The sequence below is a fragment of the Meleagris gallopavo genome, chromosome 1, assembly GCF_905368555.1.
Source record: "Meleagris gallopavo chromosome 1, MGAL_WU_HG_1.1, whole genome shotgun sequence".
Classification (NCBI taxonomy): Eukaryota; Metazoa; Chordata; class Aves; order Galliformes; family Phasianidae; genus Meleagris; species Meleagris gallopavo.
This window is the reverse complement of record NC_139404.1, coordinates 7,610,440-7,622,476: the sequence shown is the minus strand read 5'-3', so window position 1 is coordinate 7,622,476 and position 12,037 is coordinate 7,610,440. Positions and strand designations below refer to the sequence as shown.

At 41.6% G+C, this 12,037-nt stretch overlaps 1 protein-coding gene across 6 annotated transcripts; it reads right to left on the bottom strand.

Annotated features, from left to right (window-relative positions):
* Positions 1 to 203: 203 nt before the first annotated feature.
* MEIG1 (meiosis/spermiogenesis associated 1) lies at positions 204 to 12,026 on the bottom strand. 6 transcript variants are annotated; one of them, XM_019617402.3, is made up of 7 exons: positions 11,871 to 12,026; positions 11,345 to 11,441; positions 9,855 to 9,987; positions 8,195 to 8,357; positions 6,489 to 6,608; positions 4,510 to 4,572; positions 204 to 989 (listed from the first exon to the last, which is right to left on the bottom strand). In XM_019617402.3, exons 3-7 carry the CDS (start codon positions 9,956 to 9,958, stop codon positions 699 to 701), a joined length of 741 nt encoding a protein of 246 aa, XP_019472947.1. In that variant the 5' UTR covers positions 9,959 to 9,987; positions 11,345 to 11,441; positions 11,871 to 12,026; the 3' UTR covers positions 204 to 698. The 6 variants fall into 6 exon arrangements, with proteins under 6 accessions (XP_019472947.1, XP_031408634.1, XP_085072387.1 ...); XM_031552774.2 differs by having other exon boundaries at positions 11,805 to 11,941; XM_085216275.1 differs by having other exon boundaries at positions 865 to 989; positions 4,456 to 4,572.
* Between the last annotated feature and the right edge of the window lie 11 nt (positions 12,027 to 12,037).

Sequence of the window (12,037 nt, the reverse complement as noted above, 5' to 3'; positions counted from 1 at the left end):
GGCCATTCTGTGATTCTACCAAACTGGCTGTGTTGAAGTCCCTGTACTGTTCCAAGGTTTACTCACTACGCTTGAGCTTTCCTTGCTCAAAAACAGCCCTGGCATTGCTCCCAATAAATAGATTGGGCCCATAAATCACAGAGGGTTTTGGATTCTGTTCAGAACATCAGCACCACAAATTCATAAATAATATACATAATCTCTCCTTTAATATTTTATTTATTCTGAAGGCCATCGTGTGGCTTTTTCTCCTTTCTGGGTGAAGACTTCATTCAGCACACAGATGAAAATTTTATTAAATCCCAAGGCTAATAATATATCCTCATCAGTGATGCTGCTGCCTGCACAACCTCATCTGCTGGAGATCTGTGCCATGTCTGCATAGTTCTGTCCTGAGCTCGTCACTGAGCTGTGGTCTCTGCAGGTCCTTCCAAGGTGTTCCAGATGTGGAGAAGCTGTGGACACTCCATCTCTGGAGATGCTCAAGGCCAGGCTGCAGGTTTCTGAAGGTTATCTGTGGGGAAAAGTAGGAGCTAGATCCTTTTTGTAGAGCAGTTACCAGGGCTAGCTGTACTCATGGATGCATGTAAGGACTGAGGGGTCTCTAAATTGGCGCTGAGTGGAATCGCAGACACCTTCAAACTGAAAAAGAAAACAAATTCCAAATTCTGCATGGGCATTTCTAGCATAATCCATCTTTAATGCAATAACCCAGCAAAGGGTTCTCTCTTGCTTCTCCTCGCTTCTAGCAACTTGACTTGAGTCTCTTCCTTGTCTTCCTCTTCCAACTGTAATTGGACATCTTCCTTTAGCTGAGGATTCGTGCATTGTTTCATGGTGGATGGAAAGATCCAGTGCACTGAGATCCAAAGTGAACTCAGCATTGCTAAGATGACACACACTGGCACCCGGTGCTGGGGGCTGATGTGAGGAGCTCCTTTCTGCACATGTGCTGTGGTCACCAGCTGGGATGTGGGGACGGCGTTCATCTGTCAGCAGGAGAAAAAAACAGTAACAAAAATCACCGCCTTTTTATCCTATACGATAAAGGAAGAGGCTGCGGGAGCCAGGAGGCAGTCAGCAGAGGGAGACGTGGGCTCACCGATCCAGCACGCAGCCCCATCCCATGGCATGCCTCGCTGGCTTTACCATCTGCTTCTTCCCATCATGAAATCTCAACTGAAGGTCACAGCATTTGAAGATAATCAACACAAATTACTTTTTTGGGGGGAAAAACTATCTTCAGACAGAGAAATACTTCATTAAATATAAATATGAATAATGAAATTTTCCCTCTTTCGCATGTGATATATGTGCAAGCAATGCAGTAACATCCAGCTCTTTCTTCATTTTCCTGGCAGGTTATGAGCAGAGGCATGGCTGTGAGCTTCCCTGAGAAGAGCAGGGGAAGGTGCTCCAGCCCACACCAGCTGCTTCCACAGGTAACGGCCATAGGATGAGACGGAATGGCCTCAAGTTGTGCCAGCAGAGGTTCAGGTTGGATATGAGGAAAAATTTCTTCTCAGGAAGAGCGTTGAGGCATTGGCACGGGCTGCCCAGGGAGGGGTGGAGTCACCATCCTTGGAGGTGTTCAAGAAAAGGGCAGACATGGCACTGAGGGATGGGTCAGTGGGCACAGTGGGATGGGCTGTTGGTTGGGCTGGATGGCCTCAGTGGTCTTTTCCAACCTTAATGATTTTCTCTGATTCTTTATCTGAAACTCCTCCAGATATGTAGATCTCCCCTCTCTGTTGAAATAGTGCTCTGCTCTGACAAAATATGAATCCAGTAACTTTTAAACAAATCTGTCTCTGTAGTTGCAAGTGTAATGACATTCCTTAGTGATCTGACACCTCCTGGGCACACTGAGCAAACCCGAAGAAGCAGCCGCATGTGATGCCCTGCCTCGTGCTCTGTCCCCTGCCAACAGAGCAGCCCAGGCAGGGCACTGTGCCTTCGGATGAGGCATTTGGGTGTTCCTGCCAAGGCTCCTGACTAACATCTGCAGCAAGGAGCCGGGACCGCCTCCCAGCCAGCCAGAGTGGAGCTACTGCCAGTGTGGGAGGAGGTTTGTGTGGGTACCAGATCATAGAATCATAGAATCACAGAATGGCTTGGATTTGGAGGATGCTTAAAGCAGATCCTGTTCCAATCCCTTGCTGTGGGCTGGTTGCTCCCCACTGGATCAGGCTGCCCAAGGGGGCCCTGGCCTTCCGCACCTCCAGGGACGGGGCATCCTCGCCTGTCTGGGCAGCCTGTGCCACGGCCTCACCAAAGCTATGTGCATCTTTTGGCTGATCCCCTACACATGCTTATCCTTCCCTCCCTTGACCTCCTCTTCCTGTTTTTAGGTATTCCTTTGCCTTTGTCTCCATGACCCATGCCCTGGGCCAATGGGATGTTGGTTAAGGGCTATTCAGAATCACAGAAATAACAAATATCAGGATAATGCTAAACTAAGCGTGCACACAAATATTAACAAGCTAGTGACAACAAAGATAAGTAAAAAAGCCAGAATTCCTGGTTGATGTGGTTGAGGGGCAATTAGAAGAATTAATCCAGCCTTTGTTTATAATTGTTAACATGATTAATGTGAATATTATGGGTTATTTTATGAGATTTGAGGGACTTTCTTCACTAAAGGGCAGTGGGCATGGAACAGGCTGCCCAGGGCAGTGGGCACAGCCCCGAGCTGCCTGAGTTCAGGGGGTGTTTGGAAAAATGTTCTCAGACATAGGGTTTGAATGTTGGATGGTCTTGTGTGGAGCTGGGAATTGGACTCAATGACCTTTGGTGTGTCCCTTCCAACTTGGCACATTCTATGATTCCATGGTTCTTTGAGTTCACAAAACAACCTATGATCTGGCAGCACCTAACACAAATAGCTGCAGCGTATGGAAGAGTCCTGTGGAACCAAGGAAATACGAGAGAACCTGCAAAGAAAATACAGCAGTTCCATTCAAACTGCCTCCACACGGCCTTCACTTTTTTTCAACGTGAGGCACAGGTGACATCAGCAGCTGCTGAGTTAAAGTTCTCTTTAACAAAGTTTGAAGCTATTTCCAACAACTTGAAAGTAGGAAATGATGTTTAAAAGTTGAAAGGTTGAGGCTCAAAAGCCTTCAGAACTGGAACTGTCCACTCAAGAACTGAACAGTGAAATGCTTACACTGATATTTTGTGTGGTAGTTGAGCTGCTGTGACTGTAAGGCAATCAACAGTGAATGACTTTCAAACAATACGGCTGCATAATGAATTCAAGAAAAGGCTGAAAATGTTGAAAACCAGCCTAAAATACAAAAACACAGCTTTATTTCCTCAGGGTGACCAGATGTATTCAGAGGGGTTGCACCCTCACCATTTTATCTGAAACTGTCAAACAAAAAGCCCGAAAAATAGGTGTTGGAAAGGTTTGTTTTGGCACCTCTTCTGAGCTTCAGCAAACACACAGAGCATCCATTTTTGTCTGCTACAAAGCCACAAAGTGAATTAGAATGAGCCTGAGTACCTTGGACTTTGGGCAGCTGGTCGGGCTTGCTGACAGGCAGCCTTGCACCTGGGTGTTATGCTGCTGCTTGTGTCCTCCTCAGCAAGCAGAGCTGAATACCAAATCCTCTTCAGGACGAATAACTCAAGCAAGCAGCCTTACACTAGATTAATGCTATCTTATGATTACAGACAAAGCTGAATTCATGCAAGAGCCCCATATCTGTTTCTCTTTCAGCAGAAAAGGAACTGTTTTGGCTTCACAGCTAGGGCCGTTACACAGCTGAGGCCTTAAAAATGGTTTCAATAACCTTAAATTTGGCACAAATTGTACTGCAATGTGAATACAATCTGGATACCAAAGGACAAGTCTAGCTGAAACTGTCACTGTCAATACAAGACCTGCTTTTTTGGTAGTGGAGTGAATGAACTTTCAAACATGGCATCGGGGCTGATTAAAGCTATGCCATAAACTGCACTGATTACAGGGTTTTTCTTTCCTTTTCACCCCATTAATCTTTTACATACGACAGTGAGATTCAACACACACAGAACAGAAAAAATGTTAGTAATAAAATCTAAGCTGCTCGATCTCTTTAAGCATGAGGAATCTGCTGACTCATACAAAAAAAAAAAAAGCATTTCCAAAGTGGAATGTGTGAATTGCTGTCTTACTTGTCTGAACCGAAAAGAAGCCCTCGTGGGCTGTATGAAATGCGTCCTCGCTGTTTTAAAGCATAATGCAGAAGAAATCTGCAGCACTGCAAAAACATTTGGTGCCAGCAGGTAAAGCGAGGGAAACACAGAATAACCTTTTACATTTGTTTCAATTTAAAAAGGCTTTTATTAAAAAAAAAAAAATGATAAAAAGCTTAAAAAAACTTTCCTGCTGTTTTAATTCTGCTTGAATACCCAACTGTCTTTATTGTAGATTGATAAAATGGCAGCACCAAATTCATTCTCACTTACTGTGTGTGTGCTGATGGCAATAATTCAGTCATTTCTGCTGATAAATTTATCTACCTGGAAACGTCTACCTGGAAATGTCTCTTTCCATCTCCACTGGAAGATTTCTTGTTTTGGAATCTGTGGAAAAAGGGAGAGCCTCAATTGTAAAGTGACAAAATGGATGGATTATAATTGTTCTGTTCCTGCTATTTGTTTGCAAAGCACAAAAAAAGGCCTCTCTTACAAAGTATGCAAATCAAAAAATCAAAAAGCAATCAAACAAAAAGAAAAAAAAAAGAGAATCTGAACTAAAATTTACTGCAGCAATGCTTTGTGACTATCACTGCAGGACTCTGTTTATACAACACAATGACTTTCCTGGAGCAAAAAAGCTTCACAGCTGCTTCTGAGTACCTTCCAGTTGTTTCTCTAATACAGTCAATAAAAATCTAGGCTAAAAATCTCCGAACCATCTAAATAAGGTGACTAGAGCACTGCCACCTATTGACAAGAAGATCTTTTGAACAATGTATCTATGCTGCTTATTGTGACCCTCTACCTTGCACCTTGAGCTGGCCTGTGCCTTACTTTCAAGTGAAGAATACCCCTAAGATACAGATATTAAAATGTACACTGCCATACATAATGTCCTCCTGCTAGCATCTACATCCAAGCCTAAAACTTAATTGAGATCATCCTGTGCTTTAGTCTAGAGACAGGATAAATTAATAACATATTGTCTGTAACTACCATGAACACAGCTACTGGTTTAGATTAGTCAGCTTCAGCAGGTCACTTATCCACAGTTTGGGTGGATTCAAGTATTATACTTAAAGTGAAGGTAACTATGAGGTACCTCACATTTACCAGCTGTCTCAATGTAGAAACACTTGTGGACAGCTTCTGCACAGCTGATGGCACAGCAACAGGCTGGTGCTGCATAACAACATTGACAAGAATTGCATTGTGCTGTCCTCTGTTCAGAACAAAGGGTGTAAAATAAGAAGCTGTAGATATTGATATTGAAAAGGTGATATTTGAAGGTAGGTAATTCTGCCCAGAACCCCCCTTTTCATTTAAGTAGGTTACCTAATCTTAAATATTACTTGAGATGTTTTCCAAGCTCTCTCTGCAGTTTTGTACTCCCTGATCCTACTATATGTAAATCCATAACTATTTTTCTTTTCCTCCGTAAAACAGCATAATTTTCCAAATCAATGAATGCTGTCAGGATATGTGGTGTGTAAGACAGTTTATTTGTTGATGCACAACTGGCTAAGGGCCTCACAACATTGGGATGATGAGGCAAACAAAAAGAACAAGCATTACAGACAGAAATCCTGACCTTACAGTGTTAACAAAGACAGTGACCAGAAACAAACTTGGTGGGTTGCCCTCATTAACAAGAAGTGGCATGTAGGAACGTTTATTCCAGCAGGGTTATCTGATCAAGAACTTTCAAATGAGGAAATAATGAAAAAAAACAGACCTGGTTTGTCTCAGTGATAAACAGAGAATGTGAGAAAGTGTATTTGAGTAGAGCCTTTTGATTGAAGACTCCTAAATTGGGCTGCTAAGGGCAGAAAGGGAAACGCTAAGCAAACATACTGGGGAATAGATCTGACACAACAACAACTAAATAAACAGCAAACTAAAACAATAAAGTTTTCTGCTCGTTATTGCAGCTCCTCTCCAAGGGCACTACAATTAGCCTTTTGGACTCACTGGGAGCCTCGTAGCCCTTAATTACACCAAGAGACTGCAGCTGACATTAGCTGATATAGACAAGATTATGTTGTTCAGAGTAAAGATTAATGAGTCTACTTATAATGGACTTTGCACAGTCAAACCAAATACACAAAGTCCTTTTGCAGCTTTTTATCTTTTTGATATCAAATTATTTGGAACATGTTCTGTACTCCCCATTCTATCCAAGAATGGCATTTATACTTTAAATGCTGGATTATACAAATCTCATTTACTTCCAGATCCTAACTAACAAAAAGATTTATTTAAAAATGTACAAACTTTGGAAAGTAGCAAAATTAGTATACATAAACTTTCACTTTATGAACATCTTTGTCTTCACATTCTCTTTGCTTATTGTAATAATAGAAGGTGTTGTCCTTTCTCTGAAGCTTCTTCACAAATCCAGTTTCTGGCCAACACTCTACCTACAAAGAAAACAAAGAGATATTCATTCACTGGAGCAAGTTTGCACTGAGTGATGCTTGTGCCCTGTGTTGTAGAAAATAAAGGGTCTATGGGAAAATATGGGAAAACAACATTGGTTCTGAACAGACTTTGCATTAGCTTGCATAAGTATTAAAAAAGATTGAGAACCAGATGTTAGAAAACAGTTTTCTGATCTAATATAAATAATTTTTTGATCAGAGAAGTCTCGGAATAAGCAGGATCAGTCCTGCAGGACACCAGCACCATCATGGTGCTGTTCATTATTCATTTTGTGAAGCTCTGAACATACAAGTGCTCATGCCATTAGTTTAAGAGCTTTATGGTTTTGACAGCTATCTCCAGTTTGAACAACTGTGATTACTTCTGATCAGCTCAAACCTTAAAAATCAAGTAATAAGAATCCCATCTCTCTTCCAGGGAGAGCTGAGAATAGGATATTAAACTACAGCATTCTCTGATTGGAGAGTTCCAGAAGCAGTAGCTTAATTCTGCATTACTTTGGCATACAATTGAATTATGTGCATCCTCTGTCTGAAGATAAGAGCTTTAAAATTTGTTACAACTACATTGTAATTGCATCATTAATCATAACTGCAGTCTGGAAGCATAATATGGAGTAAATACGACATTTCAAAATGTGTAAGTTGGAAAAGAACCACCAGATCCTGGCAAGTTTCAACAGAACACACATTTTAAATCAGCGTAAGTGATGCTCTTCAGCTTTTATGAGGATTTAATTGTGTGTGGTTACACACTGCCATAAATCTTGAATGGACTCATCCTACCACACTAATTGCAGCATTTATGTACGCAGGAGGTTAAGATCTTTTAAAATTGTATGTTTCATATTATATACGTTGCTTTGGAAAATGAATTACAGAAACTCGATGCAGGTAGCGCATTATTTACTCTATTAGCCTCTGTTGCTCTTTTGAATCTCAGGAAACCACTGAATATCTCATCTGATGTGCTAGGGAGTTTTGCATCAACTGCAATGAGCAGAAGACCAAGCCCTAGATGTGCTCTGTTGACAAATGCCTGTAACACAACTCCCTGTAATGCAACAGCTGCCATCAGATATTTCTACTTTGGTCAGATTCAATAGAAACCCAATTTTGAGTGTGCATGACATTTGATTATGCTACTATGCAATAGCACAGGACTGAGCTCCTGGACAATGAATGTGTTTCCTATCAGGCCCATTGGCAGAGATATTGGGAGACTTTACAGAGAATTACCTTTAATATATTCCTTCCCTCAAAACTGAATTAGTCTTTTGGACAACAGCTACATCTATTCAAAGAAATCTATTTATGGTGGTATTTGTAAATGTGTAAGACATGGGGAACAAAACCAGGCTGGCTTGTGTTTCTCTTTTGCTTCTGTAAAATAAATTACTCTGCACAGCTAATAATTGCACAAGAATTCAAATCAGATCTGGGAGAAAAAAAACTGTATCAGAAACCAGCATAATGACAGGAAACAAGAGGCACATTCAGTTTTTAATAATTCCACATGAAAGAGGAATTCAGTGTAAGAACTCTTGCAGAGTTTTAAATCTTACCGTATCAACTTGTTTTACTTGTTTATATTCAACTTCATCTCTGTACCCAGCTTGCTGGAATCTGTATAAGTTCTCTATCTCATCTGACCATTTTTTGGCATGACATATAGATTTTGGCTTGATGTCAGCTTTAGACACGGCTGCAGAAACTTCTGACATTTTCCTGAAATTAGATTTTTGAAAAGTAAGTAGAGAAGACAAAAGCAAGCGATCTTGTTAGGATGAAACAGGGATGGGTAGACAAAATTGAAACAATAAAGTCCAAACAATATGATGTCTTCCTCTCCAAGTCTGAGGTTAAAAAAGAAAAAAACATGGCCTGGGTTGAAAAGGACCACAGTGATCATCTAGTTTCAACCCCCCTGCTATGTGCAGGGTCGCCATTCACCAGACCAGGCTGCCCAGAGCCACATCCAGCCTGGCCTTGAATGCCTCCAGGGATGGGGCATCCACAACCTCTCTGGGCGAATAATAATTATAAACAATCAGAATAAAATTAAATGCACTAATCGATCTCAAACAAACCCATGACACCCATACTTCTCTATCTAGGAAACTATTATCATGATATTTTTGCAACTCTGAGTTAACAGTGCTGCCTAAAATTTACTGGTGCACAGAGATGCATAAAATAACAAAGAAAACCCATTAATTGTTTCTAATTTCACATCTCCATAGTCACTGCTCCTTTGAGACAGGAAGTTTTTCAGGTTTTTCTTTCCTCCTACTGAAGGAACACCAAAATGGCAAGCACAAAATGAAACATTCAGGATAGGTGAGGAACAGAAGGAAGGAATGCGCTGCCAGTCATATGGCCACAGTGAAGATAACAAAGAACTGGTTCTAAGAAATCAGTTGGATGGAGTAGAAAGAAAAGCACAAAATCTGCCAACATTCCTAGTCAGTGCTTGCCCAACCAAAATCTTACTGATGCTACCGACTCTCTCCCCACACAAAACCCATTTGCAAACAAGGTAGAATTTCCTTACTTAGCAAGTTCCAATGTCAACTGAGAGTTCAAAAAGTTGAAAGCTGGTGGCTTATTAAAGTAGTCAGTTTAAAAGAGCAGTAAAGAAAAAAAAATGCAGCTTGTACTTCTTTGGGAAGACAGTATCAAGAATTGCTACCATAATGTGGAAACTGAAATCTGCATCTCTGTCATATAACGTATAAGCCATTGGAAAAGAAAGGCCTTTCATCCTTAACTGCAGATGCTTCATTAAAGATCAATAAAAAATATGCACAAAGTCTCTCTTCTAGCAACACTGATCTATTTCTTGCAGCTCAGCACTCCAAACATTAAATACTAAGGGCTCTGCAGCTCTTACTGGTGTTTTGTAATTGAAGGCAGCCATTTAGTAATAATAATTAAAGAAAAAAAGTAATTTTCACACCCAGTTATGAGGTGTCAGATACAAATTAGATGCTTGGCATATATCCTTATTATAAATCTGTAGTGTAGTATTGCTATCTCAAGATACTTCTTTCATCTCTTGCTGCAAAGGGCCCTTTTGTAACCATTGTAGAATTTTGCATATGCTGTTTGTGTTAGAGAGCCACTGTCAATCTGGGACTTGAGAAAGACCATACTGTAAGTAATGGCATTAGATCTTAAATTAATAATAGTTCAGCACTTATTAAGCATCTTATGATAACTTACATGTTACTGGGCTTAAGTACTTCCTTAGAGGATGTGCTGAATTCATCTGATGAATGCAGTTCTTCAAGACATCTCGATGCACTTGGCATTTCCTGACTCACCATTATTTTGGATTGCCTGCCCACAGATCTTCCTGCTCAAAAACACGTGTAAGCGTCACATAAAGTGTCAGCTTGGTGACTTCAATAATTAAAAAAAAATAAATAAATACATCCTGATATTTTTAGGCTGATATTTCAACCTATAAGAAATGGCACTCTTTGCTTACTGTGGTGCCTCTGAGTTCCAAGCACAGAGCTGGTACAAGAGCACAAGATGAGCCACACTCCGTACAGTCTACAGTTCAGTGAAAAAAACAAAAGACAGCAGACAGATATAGATAAGCGAAAGAATGCAAGACAGTGGTAAGAAAATGTACTTCAGCAAAATACTAGCGCTTTTTATGCAGAGAGTGTAATTGAACAGTGAAGTAGACTTTGCTAAAACGCTTGCCTACCCTTAATTCAGAGGAAATGGCGAGATTCCACATACCTCTGTTTCAGCTTTGAGAAAAGTTTTTTTTTTAGGTCAATGACAGCTTAATTTCAGTGGAATCCAAACCAGCCTGGGACTGTGTGTATGTTATATCCTTAATGCTTGTATAAGTCAGCACTCACAGGGCCTATCTAGGGTCCTAGAAGTGTTGCTGAGATATGTCCCATGATTTCAACAAACTTTAAATGAGAACCTCTGAATTTTCCAAGGTATTCAGGCAGGCATCTAGGCCTGACTGAACAAAATCCAAGAATGGATGAGGTTGACAGTGACCTCTGGGTCTATCTGGTCCAGCCCCCACTCAAGCAGGGATGCCCAGAGCAAGGTGCCCCAAATCACATTCACGCAATTTCTGAAGATCTCCTAGGAAGGAGAATCCATAAATTCTCCAGACAAGCTGAGCCAGCGCTCTGTCACATGCATAGTAAAGTTCTTTAAAAACAAACAAACAAACAACATTTTCAGAGTTTTTTCTTCTCTTCTTTTTTTTTCTGTCTCATCCAGAACATGAAATAACTACTGGACATTTGGGAAATTGTCAGACAAGACAGACATCAGTGTAAAATGCTAATATTTAAAGATTTGTGAATGCAGGTGTATTTATAACAAAGTGTGGACACCTCACAAGTGAACCTCAGTCCTGATCAGCTGAAGAGGGAAAATCAGACCAATGTCGTGCATAATTCATGTTTACATAAGCACTGTTTATACATATGTGAGTGCCAGTAAATGCACTGTTTTCAGTCTGTACACGTTTTCTGGCTGTATACATGTGAGAATGGGCACACTTACTGGGAATATTACTCTCATACCAGCTACCCACTGGAAAATGAAACACAGCAGCCTGCTTCTGTGGCACTGGAACAGAAGAACTCCCTGATATTTGAAGTCTTTGGTGTCTGGCTTAATGATATTAAGCACTATTAAAAGCTGAGAAACTAGAGGTAACTGCTTACGTAGTTCTTTCAAGTTACTGAAGCTGTGTATTTGCCTCTCATTAAATCAGCTGCTCCTCAGTGCTGCTTCGTTTCCCAAGTTTCTTCCTTCTGTTTCCTTAAAATTCACAAGGGAAAAAAACAGAACTTGTACAACAGAAGACTGCACTTAAACAGTCACCACCACCAACAGTAGAGACAAACTGCTCAGAATATACCTTGTGTCCACAGCTTCTAAGGCAGAGCTCAGCATGAAGGCAGAGCAAGGCTCCCACCACCCAGCCATGAGATCCAAACCCCGCTCTGAAGCCTGAGGCCTAAGACAGCCAAACCCCAACCGATGCAATTCTTGCCCCATCCCACCTAAGGAAGGTCTCCACACAGCACCTCCAAAACAACCCCACGCCCCACGGCCACCACACCAACACCAGCCCCTCTGCCACCACCACCACCACGAAAGACTTCATCCCTGTCTCATCACCATGACTCTCAGCCCTATCACCACCACACAGCCCGCTCGCACACCCACGTCCCTGTCCTCAGAGACCTCGGTGCCCGCCGGGACTGGACGGGACGGGGATGGCAGAGCCTCCTCACAGCACCAACGGCCACCGCGCCGCGCCGTTGCTAAGCAACCGCCTCCTGCCGTTGCCCTTTTAAGCCCTTGCTCCCGCCTCTCCCTCTGCGTGCTTCTGATTGGCTGGCAGGAGGCGA

What these genes read in the sequence shown, in the direction of transcription:
- MEIG1 (XM_019617402.3), bottom strand. Translation starts at nt 9,958, where the DNA reads ATGGTGAGTCAGGAAATGCCAAGTGCATCGAGATGTCTTGAAGAACTG. An exon ending in GTACTTAAGCCCAGTAACAT is followed by an intron (nt 8,358 to 9,854) that starts GTAAGTTATCAT and finishes ATCTAATTTCAG; the next exon opens with GAAAATGTCAGAAGTTTCTG. An exon ending in TTCCAGGTAGACGTTTCCAG is followed by an intron (nt 990 to 4,509) that starts GTAGATAAATTT and finishes TCCTGCTGACAG; the next exon opens with ATGAACGCCGTCCCCACATC.